General features: G+C 31.1%; 1 protein-coding gene across 2 annotated transcripts in view; it reads left to right on the forward strand.

Moving 5' to 3' along the window:
* The first annotated feature begins 1,508 nt into the window (after positions 1-1,508).
* The window catches only part of LOC114340546 (glutamyl aminopeptidase-like), a 278,341-nt gene continuing 255,711 nt past the window's right edge, over positions 1,509-24,138 (forward strand). The window contains exon 1 of one of the 2 annotated variants that reach the window (XM_050645533.1): positions 1,509-1,692. In XM_050645533.1, the coding sequence (XP_050501490.1) occupies positions 1,632-1,692 (61 nt within the window). In that variant the 5' untranslated portion in view covers positions 1,509-1,631. The remainder of the gene's footprint in view (positions 1,693-24,138) is intronic. The other variant, XM_050645534.1, reaches the window with a different exon arrangement.

The following is a 24,138-nucleotide window of genomic DNA, read 5'->3' on the forward strand; positions in this document are numbered from 1 at the left end:
GATTTTTACAGGAAACCAGTTAGTTCAAGTAGATACCTGAATTATTGGTCTTACCATAAACACTCAATAAAAGTTAATTTAGTTAAACAAATGCGAACTAGAATTGAATGAATTGCTGGTGAGTCACTCTACCAAACTAATCTAAAAAAAACTATATAACCTATTTTTAGACCATTTTTATTCTCCTTTAATGTTAAAGCATCTATTATTTAATACTCCATCTGTCACATCAACTATTGTTAATTATTCAAGTCATAATAATAATGCAGCTAACAATGATAATGGTGATATTCCAGAAGTAACTTCATTCATCTCTTTACCATACATTAGAGAGATTATACCTAAACTTACACGAATTATAAAAGACTAGTTAAACATCAAAATAACTAGTAAACCAGTGTTAACTATTAATAAACTATATTCAAAGATGAAGGATAGATCACCAAAATAGTTGCTGTCTAATGTAGTTTACAGTATACCATGTATTGATTGTAACAAACAATACATCGGCCAGACCACTAGACGAGTTAAAGATCGTATAACATCACTTAAAAGTGATTGTAGGCTATATCCAGACAGATGCTCTTTAACTACACATGTTTACAGACTTTGAGTCTGTAAAGATTTAAGCAAATGAAAAGAATTATCACAAAAGAACTTTTCCTTGAAATGGCATTTAGTTATCAGAATGATCAGACAATTAATAAAAAAAACAACTAACAGAGATCTCTTTATTCCTTCTTAAGACTGACAAAAACTTAAATATAAATAATGATTTTAGTCTAGATACTAGGTCACAATAATCTACATATCTATTTTCTGTCAAGTTGACAACATATTGACATAATTGTCTGCCAAACTTACACAATTTCTCTGTGCATACGTTGAGTTATCTTAATATTTAGTAGTTTTTGACATACATTTTTATATATTTTTTAATTTAGTAATTTTCATTGTCCAATGCCTTCATTACATATTACGTATGATTATATATGACAACATTCTCAAACTAGTAAGTTGTTTTCCATACCTAATATCACCATTGTATATTTAATATGTTTTTTAGCATCCCTGACGATGTTAGCGACTGCTAACGAAATATAGGATTCCGTAGAAAAGAGTACACTTTGTCTTATACCCAATAATTTTAGTAATTTGTTACTAAATATATATATATACTAGGGTATAACATTGGATTGGACTATAACTTTTTGTATAGGTATGAGTAATAAACTGTAATATGCATAATTGCTATATTTTCCCTTTATTGTCAAAATTTTATTAAATAAAACGTAGGTGTATCTGGTTATATTTTTAAATTAAAATTAGAAAACGTAATTGACAAATAAATTCTATTGTTGTCAAGATAAAGGTTTGGAAAATAATGAATAATTAAATATAAAGTTTATTAGTTATTTAATTAAAAGAAAACAAGCCAATGGACATGCTTCTGATAGTAAAATATATTTCTAAAAAAATTAAGTTGGGGGGGGGGGGGGGCAGGCTTCCTTCCATTCCATGTCCCACTCGTTTGGTGGTACGCCAAAATCTTCAAAATATTTCAGGTGACACTCAGTTGTTAGTAGTTTGGGAACCCCTGCTTTAGATTGTGATTAGCATTTTAATTCAGAATGCTTAAGTATTATTTTATAGCGTTGTATGTCTCGCTATATTTTAGTGTTGGATGTTGTGGTAAGTAGTGCAAATTATGGATTATGATTTTAATTATACAGTGCTTTTCAGATAAAACTATCCACCTTAAATAATTTTTGAACCACTGATTTTTTAGCGCAAAAACATGTCAAATAATATTTGATGGGGAAGATATTATGCCATATTCAAGCTTATTGAGAAAGGCACCTTCTTACCTGTAAAATTCTAACTAATTTTGTAATGTGAAGCTCAAAGTTGGCTACAATTTTTGTTATTAAATTTTATCGCTATCCATTACTATAACGGATCTACGGAGCTTTACCCTATTAATCAATCACCCTGTATAATAGCAGTGAAATATTGCATTGTTAGCTAGTTCAAAGCTATTCTGAAAATTTCAGGTATCTACGTAGCCTAGAACTATTTTTAAAATGGATTACAAAATTTGCGGAGTCCGTGACACCGACCAAGCCAAGTATATAAAAACGTTTTAAAATAAAAATAAATTGTATAAATTTTATAAATTTTATAAATGTTTGTAATGAAATTTTTAAAAAATATTTTTTTCAATCCAGTTTTCTTGGTTTTGTTTTTATTTTTCTCATAAACTAATCGCTATAAACATAATGTGTTATTTTTGAAATCAGTGTAAAGAGAAGAATCCAAGTGTCAACTATACCTTTTTTTCTCTCATTTGTGACGCACTGAAAAATGCCTATGAAAAGGACCATACCTACTCATTCGATTTTAAATGGGAGATGAATTGAAAACATCACTCAAGCATAATGTGTTTATATAGCTTTGTTTAACAATTAGGGGAGTGCAATTAGAACGAAAACATGCATTGTTTCGGAAAAATTCAAGCAAGCTTATATTTTTCTAAAACTTTTTTTGTTAGTTTATATAGGTACATGTTAAAGTAAAAAGTTCTACTCGTAGATTTGGCCGCTAATTGTTTATTAATTGTTTAAACAATAACAATTGTTTTGTATAAATAATTTTAAAAATATCGATAAATTCATTATTTTACTTTGATCAAATATGTTTCTGTTTTGTTTTTGATTATGCTGAATCCGAATATGGCATTGCAATTTGAAAATTCTTATACATAAGCTCTTATACAGTGTGTCTGCGTAGCTAGGAACCACATGGAAAACTTTTTTATTATCAATTTTACGAAAAAAAGTTTTTCTTAATAAAATGCTCTGGATAGTCAAAAATCTAAAACTCAACCATAAGATATCAAATTTTATCAATTTTATACGAGTTATGTCAAAAATATGGATTTTGATAAAGAGTAAAGCAGCTTTATATTCCAGAATATCAAAAAATGCTGTTATGAAAAGTTGTTTGAAATTAGAAACTATGTCTAAATATACAATTACATCATTCTAATCAAAAAAAAAAAAAAAATTCAATTTTTTCTCAAATTACGGAAGCTCATCATCACTTTTATTACAATTATGATAACTATTTTATTATCACTTTAACGAAAAAAAGTTATTCTTCATAAAATGCTCTCCCTGGTCTAAAATCTAAGATACAGTCATCAGATAATAAAACTTTTTTAATTTTATACGAGGTATGTAAAACATATGAATTTTTCTTAAGAGTTAAGTGCCTTTATTATTTACAATATTTTAATTAAAAGGATGTAATTGAACACTAAAACAATTTTTTTAATTCCAAACAACTTTTCTTAATAACAATTTTCGATATTGTGAAATGTAAAGGTACTTTTACTCTTGAGTGAAAATCATAATTTTTGACATACCTCGTATAACATTAATTTAATTTGATATTTGATGATTGCATCTTAGATTATATACGATGCAGAGTATTTTATAAAGAATAACTTTTTTTCGTAAAACTGATGATAAAAAAGTTATCAATAGGTTCCAAGTTACGCAGACATACTGTATAAGAGCTAAAAAAATTCTTTGCTGAATATTTATTATTGTTGAAGCTTATTATTAAATGTATTTTAGGTAAGTTTTACAGAAAAAAGTTTTGATCACTTTGTATAAACATTTTTTTAGCTGGTAATTTTCGGTTTTTGTATTACATTTTTGTTATCTTTCTTAATTTTCTTAAAAAGAAATAGTTTATTTCATTTCTAAAGTAAAATAATTTAGTGCATTTTAAAGATTTTAAAAAAGCCCGTATAAAACTGTAATAGATTTGTTCAAACTTGAGTAATACCGTCTCAAAGTGGTGATAATTCTATAAAGCTCTATAAAACGTCATATCATTTGAATTAAATTTTTGAGATTTTTTTTAATGAAACATCATTTAGTAAAATATGTGAAAGGTAAGTTGTGCAAAATTGAGAGTTTTATAAGAAAAATTGTATTAGTTACACATTTTTAAATCATTTTTAAACAAAATTCATGTAAGGCTCATTTTCCGCCCACTCCGTACTTATGTCCATACATTTTATTTATTTCTATTATAACCATAAGATAGCTTACTTATTCTTCTTTCATGGTCAAATTGTAAAATTTTATTTGATCAATTAGTTAAAGAATTAAATTAAAGTAACTCAACCGTGCACTTCGCCGTACGTTAGTTTACAGTGCGCCATTGTTTGTGAGAAAGGTGACTTTAGCTTTATAAATAAAAAATTATAGGACACAGATTTAATTTTAGAAAATTCTTTATATAAGGTTTTTTTTGTAAAATTTTCTGAATTTTTCAATGGTCAAGTCAGTTTTTTTCTAAAATTTATATTTTCGGAGTTATTTAAAAAACATCTAATTTCGTAGTTCATTTGTTTAATAAAAAATGAAGCACCCACTTCTCGAGTAGAACTTTTTGATATGTTGTTTATTAAACATTTCTTAATGAAATTACAAAAAGTTCTATCTTGTTTGATTTTTTCCGAGGTGAAAATCTATATGCACTCCCCTAAATAAAAAATTAAGTTTTAGCAATGCAAATAATCAAAATTAAATTTTTCGATTTTTTGAAAGTTTAACCGCGTTTATCTCGAAAACTATGCATCCTAAGAAAAAACTTGTAATAACATTTTTTACTTAGAATGACCAAAATGACCCTTCTTTGTAATTTTGCAAGTTTATCTATAACAATCTTATCGACATCCGGACCAACTGTTACCCAAAAAATTACCCGTGTTGAGCTGCCCCCCCCCCACTTCCAAAAATTAAAAAACAAATAGCCCTGATTTATGAGCTATTTATGAGCTTTCATATTCCGCAAACTAAAAATTTTGAGCTCGTTCCACTGAGCAGGAATTTAATACTTTAGTGGGGGGGGGGGCTCAGCTCACTACTTAAAAAAATAGGAATATTGAATGGATTTTTGCGGCTGAATTACGAGCTATTTATGAGCTCTTGAAATTATATAGTTTCGATTTTTGAGCTCATCCCCTTCATCCCCAAACAACCCTTTAATTGATTTAACTTAAGAGAAAAATGCTGAGAAAACTTAAAATATATCGTATTGCGGATATAATTCCTATAGTTTATATACTCTAAGAATATACTATTAAATCACGTGCATTTCGATTATTGAGCTACAACCCCTTCGCAAGAAAACCACCATATCTTCCCGGTTTAAGAGAAAGTTGTATTTAAAATGCATTAAATTAACTATTTGGCGACTACATATCATTTAATAATTTATAAGCTTCCAAATTACGAGCATTTAGATCAGTAAATTGCAATTTATTTTGTATAGTGCAGTCACTGAAGGTAAAAATCAACGATTACCTTCAATTTCGGTGAACCTTCATCGATTTTCACGAAAATTGGTCAGTGGTTAGAGGATACGTCAAGAAACAAAGGTGACATGGCCTTGCACCTTTACTCTGAGGATGGATACCGCCCCTTCCCGGGGGTGAAAATTATTTTATAAAAAATAACTGCACAAATCAATAAAAGAACAAATTAAGAGCAAAATTTATTATATAAAGTTATTAAAATAAGTCAATACTTTTTAAGTTATTAAAGACCAAAAATTTTATTTATTCGTGAAAAAAAATGCATGTTTTGAAGCGGTTTTTCGTAAATCACTGAAAAACGTAAGTTTTTACAAAAAAGTTAATATTAGTTTAATTGGTATAGCTTATATTCTAAGAATAAACTCTTAAATCACGCGCCTTTCGATTATTGAGCTACAACCCCTTCGCAAGAAAACCATCCCATATTCCCGGCTTAAGAGAGAGTTGTACTTAAAATAATTTAAATTAATTATTTGGCGACTAGATATCGTTTAATAGTTTATGAGCTCGCAAAATTTACGCGTCTCAATTATTAAATTGCCATTTTCTTTCTATAGTGCAGTCACTGAAGGTAAAAAGCAACTATGACCTTCAATTTCGGTAAATCTCCATTCATTTTCACGAAAATTGGTGAGCGGATAGAGGATACGTCAAGAAAGAAAATTAACAATAACAACTTAGCCGGGAGTATATGTCACCCCTTCTCGGGGGTGAAAATTACTTTATTAAAAATAACCCCACAAATCAAGAGAGGGACAAATTCTAAGCAAAATTTGTTATATAATGTTATTAAAATAAATCAATACTTTTTGAGATATTAAAGATCAAATATTTTAATTTTTGTGTTGGTCTGTACCCATTGAATTGGCAAGTACCTAGCATCTTCGAGCAGGGAAACATGGTGTCCTTTTAGCATGTGTTCCATTATATCTATCAACATCGACTTGTAGTCATAAAATTTTACCAAATTATATTATGTAAACCATATATTATGGGGTTACCACTATAAACAGTGTGCTAGTTTCAAACTACTCGGCAAAATGCACTAAAGATGTTCTGTATTAAAACGAAAACGTTTTGCAATCCATGACATTTTAGATAGTTTTTAAATAAAAGAGTTTATACCAGAATACATCTCGAAGTTTTTTACTTCTGTATGAGTTTTTTTCAAAAAGTATTGATTTATTTTAATAACATTATATAACAAATTTTGCTTACAATTTGTCCATCTCTCGATTTGTGGGGTTATTTTTAATAAAGTAATTTTCACCCCCAAGAAGGTGAGACATATACCACAGGCTAAAACCGCAAGTTGTTATTGTCAATTCGTGAAAATGAATGGAGATATACCTAAATCGAAGGTCATAGTTGATTTTTACCTTCAGTGACTGCACTATAGAAAGAAAATGGCAATTCAGTAATAAAGATGCGCATATTTTGCGAGCTCATAAGTTATAAAACGATATGTAGTCGCCAAATAATTAATTTAAATTATACCAAATTACAAAAAACTCGAAGATGTACCACAAGGTTATATACCTTGTGGTACATCTTCGAGTTTTTTGTAATTTGGTTTACCTCGAGACCACATTTGAGTAAGTATGGATACTTCTCTTCATGAATTTAAATTATTTTAAGTACAACTCTCTCTTAAGCCGGGAATATGGGATGATTTTCTTGCGAAGGGGTTGTAGCTCTGTAATCGAAAGGCGCGTGATTTAAGAGTTTATTCTTAGAATATAAGCTATACCAATTAAACTAATATTAACTTTTTTGTAAAAACTTACAGTTTTTCAGTGATTTACGAAAAACCGCTTCAAAACATGCATTTTTTTCAGGAATAATTAAAATTTTTGATCTTTAATAACTTAAAAAGTATTGACTTATTTTAATAACTTTATATAATAAATTTTGCTCTTAATTTGTTCTTTTATTGATTTGTGCAGTTATTTTTTATAAAATAATTTTCACCCCCGGGAAGGGGCGGTATCCACCCTCAGGGTAAAGGTGCAAGGTGGTGCCATGTCGCCTTTGTTTCTTGACGTATCCTCTAACCACTGACCAATTTTCGTGAAAATCGATGAAGGTTCACCGAAATTGAAGGTAATCGTTGATTTTTACCTTGAGTGACTGCACTATACAAAATAAATTGCAATTTACTGATCTAAATGTGCGTAATTTGGAAGCTTATAAATTATTAAATAATATGTAGTCGCCAAATAATTAATTTAATGCATTTTAAGTACAACTTTCTCTTAAGCCGGGAAGATAGGGTGGTTTTCTTGCGAAGGGGTTGTAGCTCAATAATCGAAATGCACGTGATTTATTAGTTTATTCTTAGAGTATATAAGCTATAGGAATTCTATCCGCAATACGATATATTTTAAGTTTTCTCAGCATTTTTCTCTTAAGTTAAATCAATTAAAGGGTTGTTTGGGGGTGAAGGGGATGAGCTCAAAAATCGAAACTATATAATTTCAAGAGCTCATAAATAGCTCGTAATTCTGCCGCAAAAACCGATTCAATATTCCTATTTTTAAGTAGTGGGGGGGGCTGACTCAGCCCCCCCCACTAAAGTATTAAATTCCTGCTCACTGGAACGAGCTCAAAATTTTTAGTTAAATTCGGGTCAAAAAATTCGTGTTCTACGGGTCAAAATACATAAAAAAAGCTTGTATGTAACAGTGTACTGTTTGGAGTAGGTAAAGGATATTTATTACGTAAGGAATACATTGTTATGTCGCTGTTTAGGATAGTGGTCCTCTTCAGGGTATGCAGTTGAATGATTGGTGTGGATAGGCCGTAGAAGCAAACAGTCCGAAAAACGCTGGGGTAAAGTGTTGTGTGGCTTGCAGGATGCTGGACGGTGTTTGTCCATTTGACTATCGGAGACCAGAGAAGAAATTTTGAGTTGAAAAAAAATTTAAAGCTCTCATGGGGGTGCCGACAGAAGTGAAAACTTCTTATAGTATCTAAATTACGAGCTCAATGCTTTTTCCCCATCCAAAAAGAAGTGCTACACCTATATTATATACGCGTTGCGTACGTTCTATGCTATTTATGTATACATATACATAATATATATACGTACGAAATGTAGTTCGGCAAAGTGATGACGGTCGCAAACACAATACTTTTTCCCTATCTAAAAAGTGTAAAACGTCCCTAAAAAAGTTATAACTTCACAAATTTATTTCGTCGAAGCAATGACGGTCGCTAATTCAATACTTTTTCTCTATCTAAAAAGATCACGATGTCTCTAAAGAAGTTCTCACTTCAAAAATTTATTTCGTTAAAGCAATAACGGTCGCTAATTTAATACTTTTTCTCCATCGAAAAAGTGCAAAACGTCCCTAAAGCAGTTTTCACTTCAAAAATTTATTTCGTCGAAGCAATGAAGGTCGCGAGGACGGTCGCTAATCCAATACTTTTTCTCCATCTAAAAAGAGCACGACGTCTCTAAAGAAGTTTTGACTTCAAAAATTTATTTCGTTAAAGCAATGACGGTTGCTAATTTAATACTTTTTCCCCACCGAAAAAGTGCAAAACGGCCCTAAAGCAGTTTTCACTATAAAAATTAGTTCGTCGAAGCAATGACAGTGGCGATGATGGTCGCTAATTTAATACTTTTTCCCCATTTAAAAAGGGCAAAACGTTCCTAAGAAAGTTTTCACTTCAAAACATTATTTCGTCGAAGCAATGACGGTCGCGATGACGGTCGCTAATTCAATACTTGTTCCCCATCTAAAAAGTGCACAACCTTCCTAAAGAAGTTTTCACTTCAAAAATGTATTTCGTCGAAGCAATGACGGTCGGGATGACGGTCGCTAATTCAATCCTTTTTCCCCATCTAAAAAGTACACAACGTTTCTACAGAAGTTTTCACTTCAAAAATTTATTTCGCCGAAGCGATGACGGTTACTAATTTAACACTTTTTCCTCATTTAAAAAGGACAAAAGGTCCCTAAGAAAGTTTTCAATTCAAAACATTATTTCGTCGAAGTAATGACGGTCGCGATGACGGTCACTAATTCAATACCTCTTCCCCATCTAAAAAGTGCACAACGTCCCTAAAGAAGTTTTCACTTCAATAATATTACTGTTAATATACGTAGATTATAATAATACACGTACAAAATTTATTTCGTCGAAGCGATGACAGTCGCGATGACAGGACGGTCGGGAAATCACTCCTTTTTCCCTACATCAAAATAGATTGTACATCTATTTTAAATTTACATACTTCTACACAATTTATAAAATATATACATACTCATAATAATTATACGTACAAAATTTATTTCGCCGAAGCGATGACGGTCGCGATGATGGTGGCAAAATCAATCCTTTTTCCCCATCCTAAAATAGGTTTTACATTTATTTTAAATTTAAATACCTCTACACAATTTATACACGCACATAATGTATATACACGCACATAATATATAACATAAGCGACGACGGTCGCAATAACGGTCGCGATGAGGGTCGATGACGGTCGTGATGACAGTCGCGAGTTCAATGCTTTTTCCCCTATCCAAAAATCGCACAACGTCCCTAAAAAGTTTTCACTTCAAAAATATATATACGTAAAAATTGATTACGCCAAAGTGCAATCTTTTTCCGCAAATCAATCCTTTTTCCCCATCCAAAAATATGATTTACATTTATTTTAAATTTAAATATTTCTACACAATTTATATACACATACGTTATAATATATGTATACGTACAATATTTATTTCGACGAAGCGATGACGGTCGCGATGACGGTCGCCAAATCAATCATTTTTCCCCATCCAAAAATAGGTTTTATATTTATTGTAAATTTAAATACTTCTACACAATTTATAAACACATACATTATAATATATGTATACATACGTACAATATTTATTTCGCCGAAGCGATGACGGTCGCTCACGTTCGCCAAATCAACCATTTTCCCCATCCACAAATAGGTTTTACATTTATTTTAAATTTAAATACTTCTACACAATTTATATATTATATACATACATATTTATAATATATGCGTACAATATTTATTTCGCCGAAGCGATAACGGTCGCGATGACGGTCGCAATGACGGTCGCGATGACGGTCGCGAATTCAATGCTTTTACCCCATCCAAAAAGTGCGATGACGGTCGCAATGACGGTCGCGAATTCAATGCTTTTACCCCATCCAAAAAGTGCACAACGTCCCTAAAGAAGTTTTTACTTCAAAAATGTTCTTTCTAGAGTGAAATATGTGTGTACTGTCCATGCTTTGCCCTCGGCCACAGTCCCTAGAAAAAACTTTGGTAAGTCCATCTAAATAAAGGAGGCCGTTGTACCCCTACCCTAGCGACATCACTAAGATATTTAATGCTATTTTTGTATAATTCTTCACGTCATGATTTGATTAAATAGATTTTATTTTCGCGTTCTAGGTACAGCTTGTCAACTTTTTATAATTACCCTTGTTAAATTACCCAATTTACAATGATATATTTGTTTATTAGTGGCAGTAGGTAGATTAAAATTGAATTAAATAAATATTACGAAAGGGTGTGAAAATTTTAATTATGACTTTTATTATTACAAGATATTAAAAATTAATTATTAACATTAATATCTCAAGAGAATGATAATAAATTGAAAATAATGCGACAGTTAAAACTGGAGCGTTATTTTCTTATTTATTCTTACTATCGTGTGATATTCGCAAAATATTTTAATACTCACATACAAAATTCAAGTCTTTGTAAATAAATATTTAGTGACATTTATCACAATTTTATTGCAACCTTAATATTTTCTTAATAATTGCATAGGCGCAAAATGTAGCCTTCCAAAATTTTCAATGTATTTTAAATGCTTTCATTTTTTTTTTCGAATCCTGAAAAAATTAATAAGTATTTTCGAAAAATGTAAACGCAAAATGAAAGACGACCTTATCACCGCGCGCAAAATGTCCCTAAAAACTTCTATACTGCTTATTTTAATAAGTTACATGAGTGAAAAAAAGCAAAAATTTTGTATGACTTTCAATTTTAAATATCTCATTCAAAACAAAATTTTTGGTTATTCTAAGGGAATTTTGGCCCTCGGTAATAATGCAGTCTTTCGTTCTGCGTTTGAATTTTTTAAAAATATGTACATATTAGTTTTCTCACGATTCGAAAAAATGAATACATTTAAAACACATTGAACAGCTGGCGTAACATTTTGACAGGCAACATGTTACGCATATGCCCTTAAGAAAACCTTAAGGTTGCAATAAACCCGCTTTTAGCATAAAAAGGCCCACACTGAAGAAGGACAATAAAACCAAAAATAAAAACCTTCTTAAAACATTGTTTTCTTAGGCAACTAGTTTTAAAGCTGCCTTGGAGGTGATTTTAAAACCATGAAAAGACGCTTTAAGTGCACACAGTTTTATAGCAAACTTAAAAAGTTTTCTTAAATGGAGACTTTTACAGACAATTTACCTTATTAGGAACATAAAATCTAAATAAAATTATTCTTTAAAACCATATATTATGTACTCCATATACGTAGGCCAACAAATTTTTACATGTGTTATGGTAGGTAGGTACGTATTTGTAACCATAAAATAATAATAAAAAAATATGAAAAAAACATTTTTAAGAAACGCTTTTCTTTAGGTATGAGTGACTAAAATTAAAAATATTATAAAAAAATCAACTAAAATGAAAAAAATAAAAAAAATTTAAAAAATCTAACACATTCGTCAAAGAAAAGCGTGGCGCGTCTTCATCGAATAAACGGTTTTCGTCCCACGCTTTTCTTTAACGAATGTGTTAGATTTTTTCAATTTTTTTATTTTTTTCTTTTTAGTTGATTTTTTTTATAATATTTTTAATTTTAGTCACACATACCTAAAGAAAAGTGTTTCTTAAAAATGTTTTTTTCATATGTTTTTATTTTTTACTTTTTATTCTTACACTTTTCAAACATTAAAATATATCGTCATGTTTCTTAAAATATGTATAAAACATAAGATGTACTAACATGAAAAGTAGTCGGAATCGGCAAAAAATTTGAAACTTTATTGTTTATTTATGAAGCATAACGTAAACAATTAACGTAAAAAGTGAAATTGTGTATAGTTCATATCATTAGCTACAATCCGTAAAAGTTTCAAGTTTTTACATTGTAAAAAACAAGAGAATTTAAGCATTTTCCATTAAAATCGTGTTTTTTATTTAAACAATTAATAAACATAAAAAAAATTTATTGATTATTCGTGTATTGTTCCCGCGAATGCATATGTCTGCAAATTTTCATTCATTTGCATTGGAGAAAAGGCACTCAAATTAACGTCTAAAGATTTGACGCAAACTATTGAACTAAATAAAAGTGTTTAAAAAGTACTTTATTATTTCGGACTGTTAAGGTAGAAAAATACTTGCACACCCAACTTTATTGATAATGTTAACAAAAATAGGTCTAAATAACTCACGTTCTCACTTGTGGCGATTAAAAAATAATAATAAAAAAAATTTAAATTCAAAAAATATGAATTTGAAAGAAAAACAGTTTTATATACAATTTTAATGTTTTAATGTTAAAATAAATCGAATTTATGTCTTTAATGCCTGGTTGCACCAACAAATCTTAAGCTCCAGCTTGGTCCAGCTCAGCTTATAGATAGGGCCGCTTTGTTTCACTTACGTTGCAAAATCATTTTAATTCTTATCAATGCAATACACATGACAATCTATTGTGGCAAGCTGAAAATTGATCTAAGACTCAATGGAGCAACGCGTATGTTTCGTAAGCTGAGCTTAAGGCACATCTTAAGCTTAAAATGTATTGGTACAACCAGGCACAAGTCACTTATTTATAATTTTTATGTAAGCCTTATATTGTGATCAATCATGGCTTTCATAATCTCGAGAAAGCAATATAGCCGACCACAAAATAAAACTATTTAGTCTATAGACAGAGAATTGTTGAGATCAAAGGGTTTTATTTTATACCTAGAGCCAAAGAGCATATATCCTACATAAAAGCACGGTTGCCTTGGAATTAAGACCGTGTAGTTTTATTGCTGCTGTCAATAATGCCACTCGGGTTTAATGTAAATCTAACCTTAAAATCGAGGCGTCATAGTATGTGTGTTGTATCCTTTGAAAAATAAGCTGTAAGTACCAATCTAATTTTACTATATTAATCGTAATCATGGGCTACATACTCATACTATATACACTGACCGGCACGAAAAACAGTCACCCCAAAAAATGGGTCATTTTTGATGCCTCATATCTCTAAACCTGTTGTCCGATTTAAGTAATTTTTTTAATAAGAAGAAAATAAAAAAAATAAATTTTCAAGCTAATAGCACATAAAACAACATCCAAAAATGTTATTCTACATACTACCAGACTGAAAACAATGGGAACCTTCCCTTGAAAGGTTATTGAACCTTTGAAGGTTCAATTGAAAATGGTTATTCATTTTTAATTTTTCTTAATATGTTATAGACTTATTCTTTAGCAATATGACAACTAAAATTGTTGCTAGACAGGTAAATTTTCATTGTATGCCTGGTATACAAATCAAACTGGTTTTCTTTTCTCAATTTTCACAACACCCTGTGGAATATTCTAGCCTTTATAAAATATTGAAATTAAAACCCAACTATAGCCCCAGGTTTTCTTAACATTCTATTTTTTATTTATTCGCTTATGTTGGATAATAAGAAGTTAGGGATTTTAACAACTAGCCATGTTCTTTATCAATACAGGGTGTTTCTAAATAAGTGTGACAAACTTTAAGGGGTAATTCTGCAAGAAAAAATAATGACCGTTGGCTTGATAAACCGATGTCCGCAAATGCTTCGTTTCCGAGATACGGGATGTTTAATTTTTTTCTTACAAACTAACGATTTATTTATTGCTCTAAAACCGGTTGAGATATGGAAATGAAATTTGGTAGGTTTTAAGAAGTAGTTATTGCGCATTTCTTGACATACAATTAAAAATTTTATATTCACCATTGGCGTGCATGCGGGTAAAATGACCGGGTAATATGACCCGTATGCACGCCAATGGTAAATATAAATTCTTAATTGTATGTCAAAAAAATACGGAATAACTACCTCATAAAACTTACCAAATTTTATTTGCATATCTCAACCTGTTTTAGTGCAATAAATAAATCGTCAGTGTGTAAGAAAAAATTCAACATCCCGTATCTCGGAAACGAAGCATTTGCGGACATAGATTTATTAAGCAAACGGTCATTATTTTTTCATGCATAAATTATTCCTTAAAATTTGTCGCACTTATTTAGAAACACCCTGTATTGATAAAAATCATGGCTAGTTGTTAAAGTCCATAACTTTTTTATTATCCAACATAAGCTAATGAACAAAAAAACAGAATATTAAGAAAACCTGTGGCTATAGTTGGGTTTCAATTTTAGTATTTTATAAAGGCTAGAATATTCCACAGGGTGTTGCGAAAATTGAGAAAAAAACCCAGTTTGATTGGTACACCCGGTATACAATGACAATTTACCTGTCTAGCAACAATATTATTACAATGATATTGTTAAATAATAAGGCTACAACATATTAAAAAATTACTTAAATCGGACAACAGGTTTAGGAGATGCTAGACATCAAAATTGACCCATTTTTGGGGTGCCCTTTTTCGTGCCGGTGAGTGTATGTTGTCACAGCCAAAACACGCAGACTACACTACTGTTTCGCTCTAAAACAAATGGCCGACCATTTTGGACATGAAAGAAGGGATGAATTTAGTTTTATTATTTCTAACAAAAAGCATAGTTTAGTCTTTACAACAACCAAATTAATTCAGTTAAGAGCGTTCGGTTTTAATATAGCCTACTAATTGCTTTTAACAAAGCAACTTTAACGACAACTAAAAAAATATCTTTAAGGCATATTATTTACTGACATAATAGTCTTGATATCAAGTAGATTTAATAATAGGTTTTATTAGTCATATTAGGAGAATCTTTAAAACCGCAAAAAACTACAACGTCAAAAACTAGAATGTAATAAAGCCAAACAGTATGAAAGTTCTTCATAAAGCTGAGTAGTTTTAAAGTGAACTGACAATAAACCAATTTAAAACTACAATAAGAAAAAGTATCTATTAAGATTTTAGTCTCATTTGGTAATCTTATTATTGACTTAAAAGCTAGTGACAAATGCTTAGTTTTAAAGTTCTGGCATAATATCTACAAGGTAACTTTAAAACTATGTATGTATTATCTTATTTACCACAATAAAACCTTTTTAAACCTTAAATAAACCTAAAATGTTTTTATTGTGCTACTTGGGTTGTCAAAGTGAACAGCATTAGCTGGTTTTGCAAATATTTAGACGATCATCAATAAAATATGAATTAGAATTATTTATAAATTACAGTTTTATTCATTAAATAATCTTACCGAATTACATTTGTGTGCTTAAAATTTCCGATTTGCATTGGCCTCGTGACAATTTGACATTAGATGCAGAGCTAAAAGTCTATTTTGGTTAATTTTCTTAAATGTGACTATAAAACTTGTTGTAATTAAACAGAAACAAAATACTTAAAAATTATTCTCAATATAATAATGTAAGTAGATTATTCCAGGTATAATAATAATCTGGTTGTACAGAATTCAACACGTGATGAAAAATCTTACTAAATGATTGGAAATTCAAATCATTAAAAATAATCAGCGTGAAATCTAGTCATTAAATTAAAGTATAACAAGTACTTACAAAATGAGACAGAGTAAAACAAAAAAATATACAGGAAAAATCGGAACAAAGCAAAATGAAAAAAAAGCACAAAAAAATAGCAAAAAAATTTTAAGGCATAATATACATCAGCAACCATGGTAAAAGTGTACTTATACGCCAAAAAGAACATACAAATATTCCGTCTACTTAAGGCCGGCGCCCACTTATACGGAACAGCCCGCTACGGAACGGACCACGACGATCGGCATTTTAATATTTACGTGTATAGTCTTTTTACTACAAAAGTACGCTTACGTAAGTCAAAATTTCTGACGTCAGAGCACTGCCAAGACATTAGAATGTGACTTTTCATAATGTCCACGTTTATGTCATTACTTGTCAGATATTTTTCTTTGTTTTTGTTTACTGTACAAATTTAATAATATCTATAATTATTTATTCTAATTAACGATGTCAATTGATTTTCATTACTTGCCGAAATATATTAATTAACAACAATATTATCAGAGTGTAGGTATAATCAATAAAATAGATCATTTAATATTTTAAAACTACTGCAAACACTAAAATTCATAAGAAAACTTTCTAATCTTTAAATCCAATAACAATCTTATTTCTAATAAGCCTAATTTAAGAAATTTAAATTCTTTAACTTACTTTTCTGCAGTTACCTAATGGTAAAAGGGGACCCAATTATTTCGTTCTTGTTCGAAATAATCTATTAAAGAAGCATTTTGATTTGGCATGTTTCTAACACAACCACAATACACAACAATAATTACAATAGTTTTTAAAGCTAAATTTTTATTACAATAGTTTTTAAATAGCTATATTTTTAATATGTACATACGTATTTATAAAAACAGTAGGTACAGTTTTTTAAAGCTACATTTATATTGTGAATCAAATTCTGTACGAAATGAAGTAAAAATGTAGCAACACTGAACTGTCATATCAGTAGCGTACAATTGTCTAATATATTTAAAAAGAATTATTAGTTGTTTTAGTTTTCGAAAAGATGTTTTATGAAGTAGCTTTTTAGATCCATACTTACAGATTGGAGCAACATGGGAATACTGTTATTATTTATGGTTTCTTTGACATTTCGGTCTGCTGCTTCATTACCTGCTACTCCAACATGTGATGGGACCCAGAGAAACTTGATTCCAAATCTTCAGTATGCAATTTATGTAGTTCTTCCTTTATTAGTAAAGCTATTGGGTACTGCATGTATATTTCCCTTATTACGTGTAGTGATGACATAGAATCTGTGAAGATTAATATCTTCTTCATCTTGTTCGCATTTGCGTGCAGTATTGCTTGGTAGATCGCATAAAGTTCCCCAATTAATACAGTTGCAGTATCTAAAAGCGTATGTTTGTGAATCTCTGTATTGTTAATAATTGCCACTCCGACTCCATTTTCAGTTTTAGACGCGTCTGTATAGTATACTGTGTAATCGGAATGAGAGTTAATTAGATCTCTGAAGTGTTGTAAGATGAGATTAGGGTAAGTGCTATTTTTTTGGAATTGTAATAGACTGCAATTGACTGTTGGAATTTTTACAGTCCAAGGTGGAGATGAAAATATTTCTTTGCATTGATATAAGGGTGGAAATTCCTGCCAGTTAAGTAGCTCCATTGCATGGTGGATTCTGCGCGAATAAGGCAGATTGAACTTTGAAGAGTCATTAGTCATGGATAGATCTAAAATATTATTTATTGGAATTATTTTATGTACATTTATGTTAGAATCGTAATAAAAGGTTAACAGCTGTCTACGAAGCATTAGAGTGGGTTCTCCTATTTCAGCTTGTATGCTATTTATTGGAGTTGTTCTGTATGCTCCAAGTATAATCCTTAGGCAGATGTTGTGTAACGTATCCAAAAGTTTTAACGTTGTTTTGCTGGCAGATGCATATGCGACATCCCTAGTCAATCTTAGAACGAACTAAGGATATATATAGCATGAGCAGTGTTTTATCTTCAGCACCCCAGGTTCTGTGAGCTAAATACTTTAACAAGTTAAGGACATTTCGACATAAAAGAACTAAGTAACTGCTTAATATGAATTTTCCAATCTAACTGTTGATCAAATGTCATTCCTAGGAATTTTATTTCGTTTGTATAGGAAGAATTTTGACTTTGAAGCATGAGATTTGGTTTATCCTCGATATGTTTTTTTGAAAATATTGTACATTTTATTTTATTAGAACAAAAACTAAAACCGGTGCTTAGGGACCAATTTACTAGTTTAATTAAGTGTTCCTGTAATATTGACGCCACATGATTTACGTTTTTTCCCTTGATGTTAAGAATCAAATAGTCAGCATTTAGTCGTCCCTGAACAGGTTTCGCAATGATTTTTATTATATCGCTTATTGCTATCAAAAATAGAGTAGGACTGATGACTGATCCTTGTGGGATTCCGTTTTGTTGTTCTCTAAGATAGGATATAGCACCATTCGCACGGACTTGAAATGTTCTTTGAGTTAAAAAATTGTTTCTGTAGGCTAAAATATTTCCTTGATATCCCAACTTGTTTAGAATGTTTAATATACGGTTTTAATACAGTATCATATGCTTTAGTTATGTCAAAGTAAATCGCCAGACATTTTTGGTTATTTTTAAAAGCTTCGTGAATAGCGTTTTCCAGATCGATAATGTTGTCGTTTGTAGATCTGCCTGGTCTAAAGCCAGCTTGTTCGATAAAGTTGATCATTGTGTTCCAGGTTCCACATTAATCTTTTGTTGACTATTTTTCCATAAGTTTACATAAGGAACATGTTAATGATATAGGACGATATGATTCTGGTGTAATTTATCTTTATTTGCTTTAATAATAGAAAAGATTGGACACATTACAACAAACATCTATTAAATGAGAACAGAGACGAATTTAAAAAAGATATGAATTCATCAAGAATGGAAATTCTGGGAGAGCATATTACCATAGATATCAACAGAGTTCAAAAAGCTATAGCAGGGATGAAGAATGGGAAAGCAAGAGGACCAGAGGGAGTAACTACGGAACTAATAAAGAATAGCTCAGATAAATTACACATAATGATCACTGGGATATTTAACGAATATATTAATGGCCATCCAACGCCAGATGAATGGAAAACAGCATATAATGACTCCAATATATAAAAAAGGTGACAGGAGAAATTGTAAAAACTATAGAGGGATATCGGTCACAAGTTCAATGAGTCGGCTATATGGTCGAGACCTGATAGAGGAAAATTATCAATCGTCTGAAGACGAAGAACAAGGAGGATTTCGAGCAGGTCGTTCATGTACAGATAACATATTTTGTCTTAAACAAATTATAGAAAAGAAAGTTGTGACAAATAGAGACTTATATATGACTTTTGTAGATCTTGAAAAGGCATATGACACAGTTCCGCTAAATAAACTATGGGAAGTCCTGGGCAAATTCGGAAACCTCTTAGCTGAAAAGTTTGCAGTTACTAAGGGTCTCAGACAGGGATGTTGTATCTCTTCGACTTTGTTTAAGATTTATATATCTGCAGCTCTAGAACAATGGAAAAGGAAAGTCAAAGGAATGGGTATACAATTGAACGATCAGGATTGCATAATATATACTTAACAGTGTGCAGATGATCAGGTGGTGATCTCAAATGACAAAGACGACATGGAATATATGCTTAGAAAGCTAATTGAAGAATACCAGAAATGGGGATTAAATATCAATTTAGAAAAGACAAAATACCTCTCAATTGGCGCTGAAGCAGAACAACTCGATATCGAAGACAATCAAAAAATAAATCCATGTGACGAATATAAATACCTGGGCGTCATCTTCGACCGTAGTGGAAAAGACGAACGAGAAATAGAACATCGAATCATACAAGCACGAAGAGCTATAGCATGTCTAAATGGAGTTCTATGGAGTAAAGAAATATCAAAGAAAAGAGAATGGAACATATATGAGACAATGGTTAAAACTAGCCTGCTTTATGGAGCCGAGACATGGAGAATAACGGAGAAATATAAGAAAAAGGTCGAAGCCACGGAAATGGATGCCATCAGAAGATCGATGAGAATATCAAGAGCCGAAAGAATAAGGAATGAAGTAATAAAACAACAAATGGGTGTAGAGGGCACTATAGTTGAGGATATTGAAAGAAAACAGCTCATATGGTATGGGCATGTGAGCCGAATGGGGGACGAAAGATTGCCTAAAAAAACTATGATGTGGCAACCCCAGAGAAGAAAAAACGAGGAAGAACACCACAGAGCTGGAATCTGGGAGTTAGGAAAGCGATTAGCGCTCGAAATCTAAATGAAGACCTAACTCAGGACAGAATACAGTGGCGTTTGGGAGTCGGACAACGTCGTAAGACGTTATGAAACCGACTATATATATATATATATATATATATATATATATATATATATATATATATATATATATATATATATATATATATAGAAATAACAATGGCATTTTTCACGATTTTTGGAAATGATTTTTGTGACCAAATAATATTGAAAATTTGGAGCAGAAACTCTTTTGCTACTATAGGGAGTTTTTTAATGAATTGTAATTGGTATGTAATCTGCACCTGGTGAAGTGTCTTTTAGACTATTAAGTACTTCTTCAAACTCCCCATAACTAAGAGGTATATTAATTGCGTTAAATTCGTCGGAAATTGTAATAACTACTGACTCCTCCTCTTGTTTGTATTTTAGGAACTCGTTACTCTATAACTTTGGATAGATGAGAATTTTTGATAGGTATCAGCTAGTTCATTTACTATATCCTGTGGCTCAGTTAGTAGCCTTCTTTCTTTTTGTAGGCTCACAATTTGTTGGTAGGTATGCTGCCCTGTTATTTTTTTAACTTTTTTTCCAAACTGATGATATATTTATACTACTGTTTAAGCTCAATATGTATTTCTGTCATGATTCTTGTTTGCTTTTTTAAATTATTCCTCTTGCTTCAGCTCTACGTTTTTTGTACTCTGTTAATAGATCAATATTTTTGTATTTTTTATAACGGTTCCAAATTGTTCTACTTAATTTAATAGCGGCCTCACATTGTGGATTCCACCAGGGAACTGGTTTGCGTTTTTTTTAAGTTGAGATTTTCCTATCGCTATATCAGTACAAGTTGATTGAAGCTCGTGAGTGTGTCATCAATACAGTCTGAAATTTTAATCTGATCCATTTTGTTTGATACAATTTTCTTAAATTCAATCCAATTTGCCTTTTTTAGTTTCCATTTTTGAGTTGGTATTGTATTTGTGTTTAAATTTACGGTACCTGTTTATATTAGCCCAGAAAGCCACTGCGCATCCGCTAGTATAAATATTTTAATTCGAATTTTTTGCACAATCTTACTCAAAAAGGACTCCTTTTAACAAATTTGCATGTTGCCAGGACCAAAAGGTGGTCAAAAATTTTTTAAACGTTTTTTTTTGTTTTTTTCCTAAAATTATTTTTTTTGCATGGAAAAAAGTTTTTTTAGGTTTTTTGGATTATTCCAAACAGAAAAGGTCTTTAGTGACTTTTCTCTAAAAATGAGAGTTTTTGACATATAAGCGATTAAAAATTGAAAAATTGCGAAATCGGCCATTTTTAACCCTCAAAAACTATGTGAAAAACTAAAAATTTGAATGTTGCCAAGGTAGGCAGATATTCTTTAAACATCGATTGATGAAATCGCGAAGAGTTTTTTGCAATACAATATTCAAAACTCCTTTGTTTTTTAATTGCTAATCAAGCGTGCGCGACACTATTTTCCACCGACAGTATGGTGTAAATTAAAGGATTAAATTCGTTATTTCGTAAACCGGCTACTTTAAGGAAAAATCCCGAAACAGGTCGATTTTTATTTTTAAGTCATGAGATTGTGGCATATATGGTATACTAGTGACGTCATCCATCTGGACGTGATGACGTAATCGATGATTTTTTTAAACGAGAATAGGTGTCGTGTGCTAGCTCATTTGAAAGGTTCCTCAATTCTATATTCAGTAATTTAAACATTTACATAATTATTTATACAGGGTGTCCAAAAAATTTTTATTAAATTAAATTATTTGACAAAAAAAGAAGTAGAAGGACACCCTCTATAAATAATTATCTAAATGTTTACATTAGTGAATAGAGAATTGAAGAACCTTTCAAATGAGCTACAACACGACCCCTATTCTCATTTAAAAAAATCATCGATTACGTCATCACGCCCAGACGGATGACGTCACTAGTATACCATATATGCCACAATATCATAACTTAAAAATAAAAATCGACCTATTTCGGGATTTTTCCTTAAAGTCGCCGGTTTACGAAATAACGAATTTATTCCTTTCATTTGCACCATACTGTCGGTGAAAAATAGTGTCGCGCACGCTTGATTAGCAGTTAAAAAACAAAGGAGTTTTGAATATTGTATTGAAAAAAACTCTTCGGGATTTCATCAATCGATGTTTAAAGAATATCTACCTACCTTGGCAACATTCAAATTTTCAGTTTTTCACATAGTTTTTGAGGGTTAAAAGTGGCCGATTTCGCAATTTTTCAATTTTTAATCGCTTATATGTCAAAAACTATCATTTTTAGAGAAAAGTTACTAAAGACCTTTTCTGTTTGGAATGATCCAAAAAATCTAAAAAAACTTTTTTCCATGCAAAAAAAATAATTTTAGGAAAAAAAACAAAAAAAAACGTTTAAAAAATTTTTGACCACCTTTTGGTCCTGGCAACATGCAAATTTATTAAAAGGAGTCCTTTTTGAGTAAGATTGTGCAAAAAATCCGAATTAGAATATTTTTCCTAGCGAATGCGCAGTGGCTTTCTGGACTATATAGCTTTATTAAGATTGGGAAGTGGTCACTATTATATAAATCTTTTAGTGCTGTCCAGTCGAGTTGGGTGAGCAATGAGAGTTCACATATCGAAAGATCAATATGGCCGAAGAAGTTCCCGTAGCCACATTGAATCTTGTTGGAGAGCCGTCGTTAAGTAGTCATAGGTTCATAGCGTTAAAAACGTTTTCCAACATATTATTTCCCCTCGGTGTTGTTTGATTTGATCCCCATGTAATATTATGGCAATTAAAATGTCCCGTGATTATTCGATGAGATGGAATTTGTTGGAGAAGATTAAGTAGTTCGGGTTTAGTTAGAGTCTTGTCCGGTGGATCATAAATGCTTCAAATATTGAACTTTAGAGGGGCCAGTACTGTTACGATATTAGTTGTGAGGTTTATATTTTCTTCTTCTTCTTCTTCTTTTTATATAGACATTACTCTGTCTGTTTTTCAATGTGCCTCCAGTAAGTTGTCATTCCATCTTTTTCGTGGTCTTCCCACTGATCGTCTTCCTATTGGGGAACCGTCTCTCGCCGTCCTTACTACTCTATTTGTTGTCATTCGGCTTATGTTATCGTTCCATTCTACTCTTCTACTTTTCACCCAGTTATTAATGTTGTCCACCTTGCATCTCCTTCGTACATCTGCACTTCTAGCTCTATCCCACATCGTCTTTCCATCGATTTTTCGCAATGTTTTCATCTCTGCTGCTTCTAGCATTCTTTTTGTCCTTTCTGTATCAGGTCGTGTTTCTGCCGCGTATGTCATTATTGGTCTGATGACTGTTTTGTAAATTCTGGCTTTCACTTCTTTTCCGATGTTTTTATTTCTCCATATTGTTTCATTCAGGCAACCTGCGGCTCTGTTTGCTTTATTCACCTGATCTTCCACTTCTGTTTCGAGCTTTCCGTAGCTGCATAGTGTGATGCCTAGATATTTAAACTCCATGACCTGTTCTATTATTTGACCGTCCAGCTCTAATTTACACCTTATTAGATCTGCTGTTATGACCATGCATTTAGTCTTTTTTGGGGAAATTAACATGTTAAATTTTCTAGCGGTTATATTAAATTCGTGCAGTATACGTTGTAAATCATCTTCACTTTGAGAGATTAGTATTGCGTCGTCTGCATAGCAGATTATTTTAAGTTGTTTTTCTCCCATTTG

This window comes from Diabrotica virgifera, chromosome 3, assembly GCF_917563875.1.
Source record: "Diabrotica virgifera virgifera chromosome 3, PGI_DIABVI_V3a".
In the NCBI taxonomy this organism is placed as follows: domain Eukaryota; kingdom Metazoa; phylum Arthropoda; class Insecta; order Coleoptera; family Chrysomelidae; genus Diabrotica; species Diabrotica virgifera.